The 15,658-nt window shown below is 33.8% G+C and overlaps 1 protein-coding gene across 1 annotated transcript in view; it reads right to left on the bottom strand.

Moving 5' to 3' along the window:
- Vha55 (V-type proton ATPase subunit Vha55) overlaps window positions 1–15,658 on the bottom strand; it is a 29,441-nt gene that overhangs the window by 11,724 nt on the left and 2,059 nt on the right. Inside the window, exons 3-11 of the mRNA XM_089245280.1 lie at window positions 14,916–15,014; window positions 12,060–12,153; window positions 11,580–11,657; window positions 9,904–10,043; window positions 5,635–5,730; window positions 4,272–4,369; window positions 3,525–3,648; window positions 1,556–1,706; window positions 96–178 (exon numbers count right to left, since the gene is read on the bottom strand). Of these exons, the coding sequence (XP_089101406.1) occupies window positions 96–178; window positions 1,556–1,706; window positions 3,525–3,648; window positions 4,272–4,369; window positions 5,635–5,730; window positions 9,904–10,043; window positions 11,580–11,657; window positions 12,060–12,153; window positions 14,916–15,014 (963 nt within the window). The remainder of the gene's footprint in view (window positions 1–95; window positions 179–1,555; window positions 1,707–3,524; window positions 3,649–4,271; window positions 4,370–5,634; window positions 5,731–9,903; window positions 10,044–11,579; window positions 11,658–12,059; window positions 12,154–14,915; window positions 15,015–15,658) is intronic.

Raw genomic sequence — 15,658 nt, 5'->3', positions numbered from 1 at the left:
TATTGTTTTGAGTCTAGACAAGCTATACACTGAATTAAATACCCCTTTAATTTTTACACATGTGCAATCCATTGAAATTGAAGAATAATCATTACCTGTCTATTATGTAGCTGTCTGTCAACATAGATCTGACCTTCAGTGATATAACCAGTTAAATCAGGAATTGGATGCGTAATATCTGAAATTGTTGAAAACAAATGAGTGAAGTTAGTTGTGTAAAGTTTCTGAAAAAAATTAATTCCATTTAGCCCCTCAACCGGTTTGCCTGTACAGTGCGCGGGCATAAATATTTTCCTCGCTCCTTTTTTGGTTTGCCCGTACTTTTAATCCTTATAAAAGAGACTATTTAGTAATGATTTTTTTTCAACAGATGGCGTAACTTGTCTCTGTACCTGAAATGCTTTTCACATGAGTTTTTCTCAAAATATATGTGCAGGTGCAACACTATTTAATGAAAAGCATTTTCCTCTACAGAAGCAGGGATTTTTGTTCTAGTGCATAGCTTCCCAAACTTTTTGGTCTATTGCCCTCTTCTTCAGAAATTTTTCCCCTCATTGTCCCCCAACTAAAGTGAACCCATAGGATCCTATGTTATACCTGTAGCTTCTATCGCCCCCAGTCCATTCCATTCCATTCCCCAGAGGATGGGGGGGGGCGATATCGCCCACTTTGGGAAACATTGTTCTAGTGTATACAGCGCTTGTAAATTCAAACTATTGTAATATTTTTTGGAAATTATAAATGAAGTGAACAGCGGAATGCATTCTTGTTAGATGAACTGAATTCTGAACACAGATTCAGAACAGTCTTCTAATTATCTGGATTATTCTTCAGATGACTCATGTAGTGTGCTCAGCTCTGATGAAGATTTGAAATCTGTCAGAATTTTGTACCAAGGTTGATGTGAAAAATCCACCTCCTCCGTGTCCTCAGTTCAATTTCAGGCTGTTCAATTTCACTCCTTCTGTGTACGTGCAAGTTCACATGTAAAGTCTGAGCAAAGTTTCGTAAAACCTCTAAAACATCCCTCATTACATAAATAGTGTACTTTCAAAAAGCAAACATTTAGGGGTTTTGTGCTCCAAAATAATAAAATAAAAAATGATTTAAAAGTATTGAAAGTAAAAATAAAAAAATAAAAATTCTCCCATTTTCTTATTCTATTAAGTATAGTGTTTAATTATATGCAGTAAAAAAATATGACTTTTTTGTGAACATTTCCGGTAAAAAAATGACCAGCTAAGGGGTTAAAAAAATATAAAATCACTGACTATAACATTAAAATGTTGAAGCTGGTCTTCTTGGGCGAGATATACCATAAACAATACTGGAAATTTTTTATGGTTCTGTTAGGCCGAGATTAAACTATAAAAATTTGATGAAAGATCTTTTACAATACCTGAAAAAACCCAATAAGCCTATTGGTTACATTTGCTGGAATATAACCGATGCCCTAATTGGTTGCATTTTTCAAGAATTTTTATCAAACTTTCATATTGTAATCCCAGCTTTACACAAGAACATTAATAAAAAAAAATTATTTTAAGGATCTCACCATCATTTGGCATAGTAAGAATTGGAATCTGAGTGATAGATCCCTCCCTGCCTTCAACACGACCAGCTCTCTCATATATAGTGGCCAAATCTGTGTACATGTAACCAGGGAAACCACGGCGACCTGGTACTTCTTCTCTTGCAGCTGATACCTGGAAAAACATTGTTGCTGTGTCAGCCATTAAAACACAGGTCACTATATCACAACAAACAATTAAAAAATAAAGGAGAAAAAAAAATTGTAATTTTCAGTCTTTTTCCTTTTCTGGTATATTTGTATTCATCTCCAGGAGGAGAAGGAAATACTATTGAACGGAAATTCAATTCTAAGAACAAAATATCTGACTGGTTAAGTTCTGGACTTTTCAAAAAACTGATTTCCTAGTGTCAAAACGAAAATTCATTTTTACATTAATAAAAATTGTGCAGTCCTGCACTTGCATTATTTACTAATGGTTAAGGGGAAATCATTAGGTTATCAACAAGTTTAATCTTTTAAGCGACACTGAAGAGATACCTCGCCTCCTTAAAAAGCCCCTTATTTTAGCATTGATAAGCAAAGATCGTAGGCCCCCACAAGGGTAGGGCTGACGAGGCTCCAGCCCTAGGGCTCGGACGATTCTCATAATGTTTTCTTTTTTCATGCTATAAATTCATTATAAAGGGACCCATGAAAGTCAGATCTGGGAGCCCGCAAAAGATCCCAGCCTAAGCCCTGCTCCAGGATGTGGGGGGGGGGGGGGGGCACATGGTCCAATGATATTTTGTAAAGCTGATTTCTCAATGGATTTCTCTTTTCTAGTTTGCATCTACTCAAAAAAAAAAAAAAAAAAGCCTATTTCATTAAAAAAAGAAAAAGAAACATTTTGAAGGGGCTTTAGTGCTTTCTGTGGTGCTGTTTAAAGGGTTAAGCAAATATGTAATCATATTAAAGTCGCTGTGGTGGTCGGCTGAAGTTGGTTTTCTGTGGTTCCCAACTTCAAGGCGCAAATGCGAGCCGATCTCCCCGTTAAAAAGTCTCGCCACAGAGAGCAACAGTCCTACAACGATAAATCATTCAACCATAACACTTCACTCATAGTTAGTAAAACTGGGGGCAGATGGCAGCACTATACATAACAAGCATTACACAGAAACAAACTTTACGTCAGGTTGCACTACACCTACACGCACATTCCCGAATGTACCGATTCGTTGGGGGGTTCCGCGGGGGGGGGGGGGTGCATGTGTGGTGTAGCAGTAGTAGGGGCTCGGGGATCCATGATGTCTTAAGTCAGCCACCTCGTTGGGCAATTTGCCTGTTGTGGCGTTGTATTTGTATTTGTAACAGCAAACATCAACCTATTAAAAGAGTATCATTTTAGTGTGTACTACAGAATCTCAAATTATTTTAGGTGGGTGTGGGAGTAAGAGTAGAAAAGCTGAAACCACTGCTTTCACTTCAAGTTCAACTTGAAGAACTAACTCAACATTCTCCGAACTAAGTTAACTCAACATTGTTTTACAGAGAAACAACCAAAAGAAAAATAAAACCTTAATTTTACTAATGTTTTTGGGAAATTGAAAAGAATGATAGTAACTTACAAAAGCCACGGTTCACAAGCAACACAGATCCACCCGAGTTTTAACAATAACGAATAACTTCCAAAAAATTCCTATGACATTTGCAAAAGCTTCAAAAGTGTTAGAAATTTTTCACAATTAAATAAAATTTCAAAAGCTGATGCAAAATTTTCTTCCAATCAAACAAACTTAATGAAGTTTTCCCAGGACATACAGTGCAAAAAACAATCTTTGACTTTATTTATTATAATTTTTTAAATTATAAGGCAATTGTAAGAGGGCAATGCTGCCTTTTATGCAATATAAGGATGTATTAAACCCAGACAATGTAATTAAATGTATAATTAACTAATAGCATCTTTGGATGTGAGTAAAAATTAATATCATTAAAGTTCTATTTTTTTTACCTCACGAAGCGCTTCGGCATATGAAGACATGTCAGTGAGAATGACCAAAACGTGCTTTTCGCACTGGTATGCTAGATATTCTGCAGTGGTAAGAGCCAGACGAGGAGTGATAATACGTTCAATGCTGTAAAAAAAACAAGAAAAAGAAAACTTTTCCATTACTTTTATAAGTTTATTAGTATTTTTATTTCATGAATTAAAAGAAAAAATTAGCAGAGCTCATAACAAAATCTAAACAGTGTTTGTTACACACAAAACAAAGTAATGATGTGGATATAATAATGTGTAATAAAATTTATGCAATTTGCATGGAAAAACAAAAGAATTATCTATCTGCTCTCCTTTTTTATGGGCATTGGATTACAAATAAATTATGTCATCTACACATGGCAACGCACATAAAACCAGAACAAACTGGTAGAGGCATAGGCAAAAACCATTCATCCAAATTACAATTTTTCATTAGCTCATTCATGCATGTATAGACCCCCCCCCTCCCAACTGTAAAAGCTACTTCACCTCCCTCCAAAATGCTATAAGCCTTATCTTCTTTCTAAGAGTGGAATTAAATGCAAATAGACGACCACTGAAATCTAGAAAGACCATATAGAATTGCACTCTTTCCCAAGGGGATGGGCAGCCTCAGAGAGCTGTAAGTACTATCATATTACTGCACTGTACATACACTTCATAAACATTCCTTTGGGAATTTCTAACACATTGGTTATATGGGTGAATAACACTTACGTTGGATCATTAGCTAAGTTTAAGAATAGGCACACATTTTCCATAGAACCATTTTCTTCAAAATCTTGTTTGAAAAATCTGGCAGTTTCCATGTTAACCTAAAAGAAAAGTCAATGTTTTAAAAGAACAAAACTAAATTCTCTTTTCAAGAAACCATCATGAATAAACGTGTACATACTAGTAATGAATGAGTTCAAATACAAATTAGAAATCAGGCACAGATAGCATTCAACATACAATAAAAAACTTCCTTATAATGATACCATCTATAAAATAAAGATAATCTTTTATACCAGGTCATCTGGGTCAGTACATGTCAAGGCAAACAATTTTTCCAATGAAAAAGCTAGAGTAACAACCCACCTATTCAAGGAATATGTACACTACCCCACTTTAAAAAAAAATAACAGTTATGCTCACATCATAAGGAGCAGCAGGGAAATGACTTCCTTTGTGTCAAAGAAAATTAGAGTGGGGGGGGGGGGGAAGGAGGAATGTTTTCATTTTAAGTCTTAACTGTTTGTTGTTTTGAGAATTTTCTCTTTTTTTGGCACCCACAAGTAGCTCTAATTCCATATTAACATGTGCAGAATATAAAGTCATTTGCATCCTTGGTTCCCATAGCAAAAATTGTTTTTCCTTGACGTGTACTATAACCCTACTCATTTTGGCGGTGAAGTTCTGGACACTCTGTATTATTGATATTCCTGTTTGATGTGGGGGATTTTTCCATGGTGATAATGCACATTACATTAGACCATAGTTATAAATCCCTCTTACCCCAAAGCAGAACATTTTGCATTGTTCTGCAACAAGCCCTAAGCTGAATGAAAATGTTCTGCAGCAAAAATTCATTTATAGTGTTTTCCATGCAAAAAAAAATTCTTAAAATTAAGGAATTCCTCGAGATTTTTCTGTAATAGCACCAATTGTCCTGCGATGTACGTTGCAGATTTCGGTACATTCTGCTTTGGGGGCCCCCTTACAGTAATAACTTTCTCCAATCCCTTTAAAATTTTTATACAGGGTGTCCCATAAATAGAGATACAAACTTTAAGGGGAGGTAGAGACCATCAAAAGGATAGAAAATTACATAGGAGCCCATGATTGTAAACATTATGGTATGTTGCTAGGCAGTGCTGTTCATGACAGTGCTGGAAGAGAAATTGTATGTGACTTTTCTCTCATTTTTTTTTCTGCCAGCGGAAGTTTTGCAGCTCTATTTATGGAACACCCTTTACTGAACAAAAATTACAAAAGAAATTAATGAAAACTAAAATTAGGAATCCACTTATTTTATAATAGCTATTAAAGGAAAAACAGAAAACTATCCTCAACTGAACCAAAGATAGTTATTACTTACACCCATAGCAGCAAAAACTATGGCAAAATTGTCGTGCGAGCCACCTTCTGATCCTGTTTTCACCAAACCACTCTGACGACATATCTGTGCAGCAATCTGTTGTTTAAACAAACCAAAACCATTTTATTACAAAACTGAAAACAAAATTAATGTGTACTTACTCTATGCTAGAACAATCCTTCATTTCCAATGAGATGATCAATTTTGAAATACTTTACAAAACTTGTTTGAATGATTTATTAATGCTTCACAAAAATATTGAAAGTTTGAATATATGTTTTATGTTGAAAAGAAATTGAAAACTCTAATTGCGATTACAAAATCAAAATATCTTAGTAACTAAATTTATAAATTATTAAAAAAATTCAACATTCAAAAATATTAATTTCAAATTTGATTTAGACACATGAAATATTCAATTATCAAAAGAAGCCTTAACAAAAAAAACAGAAAAAAACCATTGATAGAGAGGTGACTTCGCTGAAAAACCCACCTGTTCAAAACCATTTTTTCAGTCGGGTGGAGGTTTAGGAGTGGTCGGTTTTAAAAAATATGTTTTCTAACATTCAATATAAAGGTATTAGAGGCCAGCATAAAGTAGGTTTTTTTTTTTTGTTGACATATATGAACAAACTTTAGCTATAGGATGATGATTTTTTTCTCTTTTAACTAGTCATCTGGCCAATTAATTCAGCCATGTGCTAACCTTGGTGCCTCTTTATGTAAAGACATGTACACTTTGCCTTTTTCTGGAAGTTTGAAGCTATATTAAAATATATTTTTTATTGAATTTTTTAAAAAAAACCATTAAAATTTATGTTCTTTGCTGTAAATATACAATCATAAAAATATGAGTTAATTAATAAAAATAATTAGTTTTCTGAATCGAAATATGGAATTCTTAATTAAATGCAATGACAGCATGGATTGTTCAAGTTCAAAATGAATGCAGGAAAATATTTCTTAGTAATTCATGTTAAAAATTATGTATTAAACTTTATAAAATGACATGTAAACCTTATATTTTTACTTCTATGCTACTAATTATAAGACAGAATATATATTTATATATATTCTGTCTTATTATATAAATGCTTGAGGATACAGCCTTGGAAAACATGTCGAAGTAGTAATAACCCAGACCTTGAAATATAATTGTTCAACTTCATCTAGCGGCGAGATAAAGTAGAAAGATGCCAGTTCAGGTGGTAGCAGCTGTACGATGAATTACTCTGTCATATTCATGTGATAAAGACAAAACAAATCTACATGATGGCATATGCCATCATAGCCACCTCCATTACATATGGCCGCAACGACAAATGCCGTCATAGCCAGATGACTGGTTAATCTAAAAAAATGTACTAATGTAATAATCTAAAATGTTATGAATAACCTGGATAAAAGTTAGGAATTTTTCTCAGCTACATACTCTTATTTGCTAACATCTGAAGACCAAGAAAAATTATTGGAAATTTCTACTGTATTTTTATTGAAGTTTCCAGGTGGTTTTATGGGTAAACAACTGCTTACTTAGAGCTAAAAAGTGTGGCATTTTCTTGTTGCTAAGGTGTAATATGATATGCTAGCAAGTGGGGAGACTGAAAACAAAAGGTAACCAGTTAAATGCAAATAATTAAGATACGCCTTTTGTAGTACCAAAGAGAACCACCAATAAACAATTACTATGTGCAGTACACTTGTAAAATGCCACTGAGTTCTCATCAGAAAAATGAAAACATGTTTACAGAAATTTCACTTGGTAAAAATAAGTAAGAAGAAATGAATAATATATATATATAAAATTGATTTTCTGCATGTATGTTCTCTATACAAATCAACAATTTTAGATCAATCGTCACCAAATTTTGCATATATATACCAAATGGGAACCGACTTGAGAACAATAGGTTACTTAAAAATTTCATCAGAGCAGGGCAAATGTCCAAAATGGGCAAAAAAATTCTCGAGTTAACAATGGTTTCTGGGCCTCGACAATCACCTTCGGAATGTTCATTTCATTTACAGTGGTTCCCTAGCAATGCGTTTCAGACGTGTATATGCTTTTACAATTTCATCACTTCAATGCAGCAAACAGGCACAGTTCTATGGGGAGAGGGGGTCCTCCAAGAGAAATATGAATATGAGAATATTGCATTCAATAAATCCATTGAAAATTATTTGTATCAATGTTTTTGATTAAATAACAAATTCAAGAAAACTTTGACCAAAGAAATAGAAAAACCGGGGTATTTAAAAAAAAAAATCTGAACAGAAAAAAAATCATGTCCTGGAAAATACGGGACGTATGGTCACCCTATTCACAGGAAGTCACCCCTTCCCAACAGCGAGCTCTGTGTTGTTAGGACCTTATCCTCAATGCAAGATAGTGAATAATTGTAAATAGCTGTTTTCGGTGAATAAATCTGTGACTTCTTGAAAAATTCCTTCATCCTCTGATCATTTCAAGGACTTGTGAGACATTATCCGGAACACTGTGTATATCTATTTGATATAAAACGATATAAAACTAACATCTGGAAACTTCATTAATATCATGATGTATGGGACGGTTGTTGCATCGGTGAATCACCACCTCCCACCCCTCTCCGAGATGCACAAAAAAATAAAAATAACTTTAAGGTTATTTTTTTATGTTGAATACAGATTTTTTTTAAATTCTTCTATCTTCATATTCATATGAACTGAACCTTTCACCATGAATTATCACATTTACTCAACCATAAAACTAAGTAAATTTTATACTGATTATTCCATGTACTATACAGTGTTACCTCTATTACTCTGCCTTTACCATCAGACCCTTTGAAACAACATGCATTTGTTCTAGGAAAACTCCTGCATTGAAAAAGTTCTCTAGAACATTTACAATACCTTTTGTCTCTTTTGTTCATTGCCACTTCTAGCCACAGGGGCCAGAACCTGGAAGCTGAGGCTGTTTGAAACCCCTCAATAAATTTTATGAAGGGGCTGAGCCTCCTCTTCCCCCCAATACTTAATGAATATATTAATTCATTTTACTGTATATGTTACTGCTAAAGCTCGAAAGCTGTTAATGTGTACATTACCTAGCTAATCTGCAGATTAACTGATCTGATACCTAGATAATCTGTAGAATAACTGATTTCTGCAATTCAGCGGTAACATATATACAGTTGGCCCCCCGTATTCGGGGTTTCCATATTCGCGGTTTCCATATTCGCGGTCATTTTTTCTTTATTAGAAACTTTTTTATCACCACTCAGCAATCGTCATTCATGTGTTTTGCTTACAAAATTTAAGTTTTCCGTGTTTGGGATGGCTCATTTTTTTAGTGTAACTGATGCTGCTTCGAAAAGGCAAAAAAAAAAAAACTTTACAAGAAAAATTGGATATACTGAGTATGCTTGGCGAAAGTAAATCAATTACCGGTGTGGCCCACCAATGCGGAATCAATTAATCTACGATAAGATATATCAAGAAAAAGGAATCTGAAATTCAAGCAACCATGGCTGTAGCTGCACCTTTGTCAGTGAAAACTTTGCATCGTCTACGGGATCCCTGTGTTTCTCGTACAGAAAGTTTTTATGGGTACAAGATTACTACAAAAAATATATTCCAATTGATAATAATATTATAACAGAAAAGGTGAAAATTTTTAATGTTCTATAAAGGAAAGGGCTGGTGAAAAGTCTATTTCATCAGAATCTGATGAAGGGCCAGAGACCGCATCCTGGGATTTCAAAAGAAATGTGGAAAAAATTTGTGGGACAAATAAAAAGAAGAGAAGTTAGCATGTTTAAGTTCGAGAGATTTGAGAATGGTCTAAATACTTGATGATATGAAGAAGAAACGGCAAACAGAAATCACATTGTTCTTTCAGAAAACATCCCCAACATTGCTGCACCCTCTTCTATATTCCCTTCCACCTGTGTCACCCTGCTCTTTCTCATGATGTTCAATAAACAAGGTATATGAAGAAAAAACCGATGGTTTCGGTTATTTGCGGATTTGCGGTCACCCCCCGCGAATACGGGGGGCCGACTGTATACAATGCAATGTACCATTGCTGCTCCTGAATAAGGACATCATTCCTTCATATACAGGACAACTGGTTACTTTCAGGTCCCCCCCCCCCCAATGTTTTCAAGTTGGCACCTCTGCTTCTGGCAGAACTCAACAATGTCTCAAGGGAGAGAAATCTAGTTACGCAGAGCCCTGGTAAAGAAATGCTGTATTATAGATCACACACACATTAAGATAACATACTTCATTATGAGGCAAACCAGCTGCTGAAAATATGGGTATTTTTTGCCCACGAGCTATACTGTTCATTACGTCAATGGTAGATATTCCTGTCTGGATCATTTCCTCAGGATAAATTCTAGACCATGGGTTGATTGGCTGACCTGCATAAAAAATATATTACATATACTATAAAATGTGGCATTATTTAAAAATTTTCAAATCAAGAAACACCACAATGATAAAGTAAAAATTAAAATAAATTTCATAAAGTTGAAAAAAATATAAACATTTTTCATAAGTTTAAAAAATATATATACAAGTACTGTTACCAGTAATTTTTCCCTCGCAAGTTGTTGAAATGAGCAGGGGGGAAACAAATGCTGGACGTCACAGATTTACTCACACAGAACAGCTATATACGCATATCTATAAAAGCAGAGAGCTGGACAGAATGAGATCTATGAATAAGAGTTCTCGTCTTGAGGAGAAAGTCCAACAAATCGACTACTACTAAACCAGACATGCATCTTGTCCATATTCCTCTGCAGAACTTTTAATGAATTGGTACATGTTGGAATGTGTGCTGTAGTGAACCTTCCATGAAGTTTGTTTCTGTGTAATGTTGTTATGCGTAGTGCTGCCATCAACCCAACAAACTGACTACATCTCTTTTTTGGTGGCCTGCCATCAACCCAACAAACTGACTACATCTCTTTTCTGGTGGCATCACTTTTTATAAACATGGGAGAAGCTTAGAGAATTTTTTACTATTTTCCAAAAATATATTTACACTTCTCCTTTGTCATTGCATTGGAGTTTCTGTCAAATACGCCAAGTTTGTCATAATTTTAAGGGGTTCACAACAAAATGCATTATATTTTATTTGCAGATAAAAGATGACATAATTTAAAATTTTTCAAACAAGGCAAAGACTGACAAAAAAAAAGTTTTTATTTTATTTCCTGTCACACACTCTCCGGGCCCGTTATTGGGGGAGGGGGGGAAGGCTTTTGAAAATACACAAAAAATGGTATATATATATATATATGTACATACATTGAGTACGTGTTCTTTGCCCTCCCCCCCCACCTCAGAAAAAGTTGGAAAAAGTTGACAGCCCTGAAACTCCCTCAAAGCATTTTAAAAAATTAAAATTTAAAAATTAGTAACTAATGAATATTTAACACTTAAAGCATTGACAAGTAGTGCAAATAAACATCTCTCAATCACAAAACTGCTTGTGCAATGGAATGGAGTGAAAACTCTCTATAAACACAACACTAATACATAACCTCACAGTGGCTTGTGCTCAAGATTTCATGACTGAGGCTAAAGGAAATGATACTAAAGGAAAGCATCCAAAGCAGTACACTTCTCGAATGGGAAATGTTTCAATATTGGGAAAAAAATAAACTTAGAAACAAAACTTTATAACAAAAAAAAAGTGTTAAGCGGGGATTAGTGAAAAGTAATCATGGTATTTCATGCAAAAATTTAAATAAAAATTTTCTAGCTTAAAATATAAATTCTAGCTCAGCACATTAAGTTTATTGTCAGTTACAACGATAAACTTTGTAATGGAGCCAAGATGGTCACAGGTACATAATATCTTTAATAATTTTCCTCAATCGATTTTCATTATATGTCTTGGTAATTAATGTATAAAAATTAGATTCATAAATAATGAGCTCAAATACCCATAATATCCAAGAAATCTTCTGCAAGTACTGGTGGTCCCTTGTCAATGGGTTTACCAGAGCCATTGAAAACACGTCCTAAAAGTAAAAAAAAATAAATACATTGACAATTTTATAGCTGTGCATTAGATTCTTTCAAGATAAAAATTTTTAGTTCATTTGACCTTAGGGAATTATGTGAAGATGGTTTTCTTTGTGCAACTTTATCCCGTTTACGTCCTTTCCCTCTAAATTTACTACCTGGTCTACATCACCATGCTAAGGGTTGAGCATATTAGTGTCTATTGCAATATAAACAACACAATTTGTCTCATTGGTTTTATTATTGAAACTTTCCAATTGCCAACAAAACATCAATAATTACATTAATGTAATTTTTTTAGTTTAAAAATTGTGTTTAGTTAATGAACAACACATTTACCTATGTTTTTAAAAATACACAAATCAACTGTTTAAGAATAGACAACAAAAACAGTTTACCGAGCATGTCTTCAGAAACAGGGGTTCGGAGAATATCCCCAGTGAACTCACAAAGAGTGTTCTTTGCATCAATGCCTGATGTCCCTTCAAAAACCTGAAAAATAAGAAAAGAGTTCACAAATTATATAGCAGATTTATAGCTATTTGAAGCACACATGTATTTCAGAATGCTTCTAAAACATATTCCAAACTTTGAAAAACAGGATTAATCCTAGAATGTTACCCTATTATAATCATGCTTTAAAATATTGTTCATTTACTTCACTTTCACATTAAAAAGGCATTTTCCAATTGTTCTCGATTGTTGAATAATTGACTTCTAAAATAAGAAAGACATTTCTATACAAAAATGTTTTCGAGAATCAGCTACTGTGAGCTTTTAATCACCAGTTTGAAAAAATTAAACAAACACAAAAACTTAATTTTTTTGGACACAGAAATTTTTTTTAAAGATAATTCTTCGATTTTAAACTTGATTTTTTTACGAGGATCAAATTATGCCTAAAATGTGTCATATTATAGAGGATGATATCACATTTTTTGTTTGATATCAGTAGGCTTTTCATTGTAGGCCTAATTAATCTTATAATCAGGTTGGGTTTGTTCACTATCAGATGGCTTTTGTTTCCTCCTTCAAACTGATGATTCACTTCAAGAACTGGCATCCTCTTCCAGTGCCGTAATTGGAATTTTTGAGAGGGAGGGAAACAATTTTGCCATCCTCTTGTAACATAACTCATAGACTTCCAGCAAAAAAGTCGAAAATAGTCTCTTTTTAAATTATTGTTGCCATTCTGTTATGTTACGCTGTAATATTTTTTTTTTTGGAGATGGAGTGTTCTTGTAAATTATTCTCAGCTCAAACAAGTCAGTTTATTATATAATACCACTCAGTTAGAGCCAATCTGCTTCCTTTGCATTGTACCATTTTTACTTCTGTACCATTTAACCCTTGGCTTGAAGTTATATCCAATAGCATGTTGTAGTAACATTGTTAACTTTGCCTTGGCACTCTCTCCAAGTTTCCAGCAGGTCAGGGATTAAGATGCTATATAACTAAAATGTAGTTTATTTTAGAAATCAAAGAAAATTCACACCCATTCTGAACATAAGTCTACAAACTTTACGTTGTCAATGTTTTTACTTATGAGCTTGGATGTTGTAGTGGAGTTCCTACTATTGTCTGTCTTACATGAGTCAATCACATAATGTCCTCAGCGACCTTGGCTAATAAGATTTGTGCTAGGTGAGATTTATTCATTCCAGTGGTTGTGATGACCACCTGACAACAGTGTGAACTGAACTTATGTGATCTGATCTAGGACTGGGAAGGTGATGATTTTGTACACTTCCCTCAGGGTGTGCAACGTTTGTGGACTATTCTGATCATCTATAAACAAGTTCAACTCTCTTTGTCGAGAACATTCCAATTATACTGCTAGTCATACCCATGATATTCTCTGATTTAATTTAGTTTAATATAAATTGTGATTATACTAGAAAACTACTTTTGTTAAATGTTTTAAGTTAACAATTGCTAATGAATAAAACAATTGAAGTTGAAAAAGGTTTCCGCTATTTCCCTTTTGCTAACTTTGGAAAATAAACGGGAACCAAGAGCGTATCGATATTTTGCACTCTCCACAGTGAAATGTTCCCCCTAAAATTTGTTGCTGCCCCCTTCTAGTTCCGGCTCTGTCTCTTCGATTGCTAATATTAGAATGAAATGATAAAAGAAATTTATAATGCAGATAAAGCTGTGTGTTTTACAATTTATATCTTTGACAGAGCAAAAAAAAAAAAAAAAAATCAAAATTCACTTTATAATGAGAAATCTGCTCTAAAAAAAGAGAACTCTCGTTATATATATAACTTTTACTATATATATACACAGTACAAATATATTATTCTATTATCACTGCAGATTATAGAGATAAGTTTATTAGATTAGTTTTCTAAGATGCACAATCAGTGTTTTCATTTCAAAAAAAAACATAATTTATTTACTTTACCATTTCAAAACAACATACTGTATATGCTAATGCATAAGCTGAGCTTTTGTTGAAAAATTTGTTGCTCAATTTGGGGGGTTGGTTTATAAAATCATATAGCTATATGGTCTCCACATGACTAGCTTGCAGAGTCATTGAACTACTTTAGATGGCATCAATCTGTGTAGAGTAATTTTTGTAACTACAACATTCAAAACCCTACAAAACCAATGATGTTAAAGCCAAAACATCATTGGTTTTGATACCTGGTGGATTAACATCCATTTTACAGCCTTTAGATGTAAGCATCAACAGGCTTTTTTACAGATATAAAGAATTTATGGGTAGAATTGACGAGTTCTGAAGTTATGTGCCGGTGGGATCATGGAGAAATGGAATTCTGTTTCATCAAATCCATTAAAAAGTGATTTTAACATGATGGACGGAACTGAAGACATCCTTTTTGAAAGTGATGACAGTGATTACAACACAGTTGAAGATGAAAATGTCACACTGTATGATGAATTGGCTTTTGATGTAGAGCTTTAAGAAACAGAACAAATAGATAAGAAAGTGAATCTTTTTTTCATTGTAACTTTAACTGTATGAAAATGATTTTTCCCCCTCTAAATTACACAGATTTTTTGGGGGGTTGGCATGGGTTTTCAATTTATTGCAGTTTTAGTAGTCTTGAAATGAGGTCAGCTTACACACGAGTATATACCATATATTTTTGAAATATGAGAAAATTTATATAAAATGAACTGAAAATAAAAAACACTCATTGTGATACATGAGAAGATTTATCCCCTATAGCTAAAGACAACACATTTATAATTGAGAAGAAAACAAGAAGTCTTCTCACCTGAACAACAGCTTTCGATCCATTAACTTCCAAAACCTGGCCCGTTCTTTTGGTTCCATCTGCCAACACCAAATTGACGATTTCAGCAAATTTTGGAAACTGCAAAAACAAATGATGCAAAAAACATCATAGATAACATAATTTTTTAACATTGATTGAACTCAGTTACGTGTGATTACTCGTCCGAACATAACTGCCACCACCTTAATTCCCAAATTTGTAACTCAATTATCTTGAAATGTTTCAATTATTGGCACTGTTCGAGGGAAAATCCTGAATGTAACAAATATGAGCTAGTACAGTAGCTGACACTCATGAGAATCACCTCTGGTCCACCCATTTCGATTCTTACAAGCTGTTGATTCTTATAACTGATAATCTTCCTACATTGAAATTGTTCTTTTTGCAGATTTGATTCTTATAAGTGGTCGATTATTCCACAATGACTACTGTATTGCAATTTATGTTTATTTCATACATCACAAGATGGCACTGCACACACAAATTTGCCTCTTTTTTTTGTAAAAATCCACACATGCAATAGTAGAGTCACCACACTCCTCGCTTTGTTGTTTTCATTACATATTTGTAAATGAAATTTACATAGCTGTTCAACCTCACATATGCTGAAGGCAGAATTTACATTACACTCATTGTGAAATCAATAAACAGATGTTGCCTTCAAACTCTTAGTTGCATGAACCGAAGATGCTCATACAACCGTAAATGGTTTAAAAATATTC

Source organism: Pholcus phalangioides, unplaced genomic scaffold (genome assembly GCF_987345545.1).
Source record: "Pholcus phalangioides strain wild (caught in Gottingen) unplaced genomic scaffold, Ppha-v1.0 ptg000015l_1, whole genome shotgun sequence".
Classification (NCBI taxonomy): domain Eukaryota; kingdom Metazoa; phylum Arthropoda; class Arachnida; order Araneae; family Pholcidae; genus Pholcus; species Pholcus phalangioides.
Note: the sequence above shows the minus strand (reverse complement) of the source record. Positions and strands in the feature narration are given on the sequence as shown.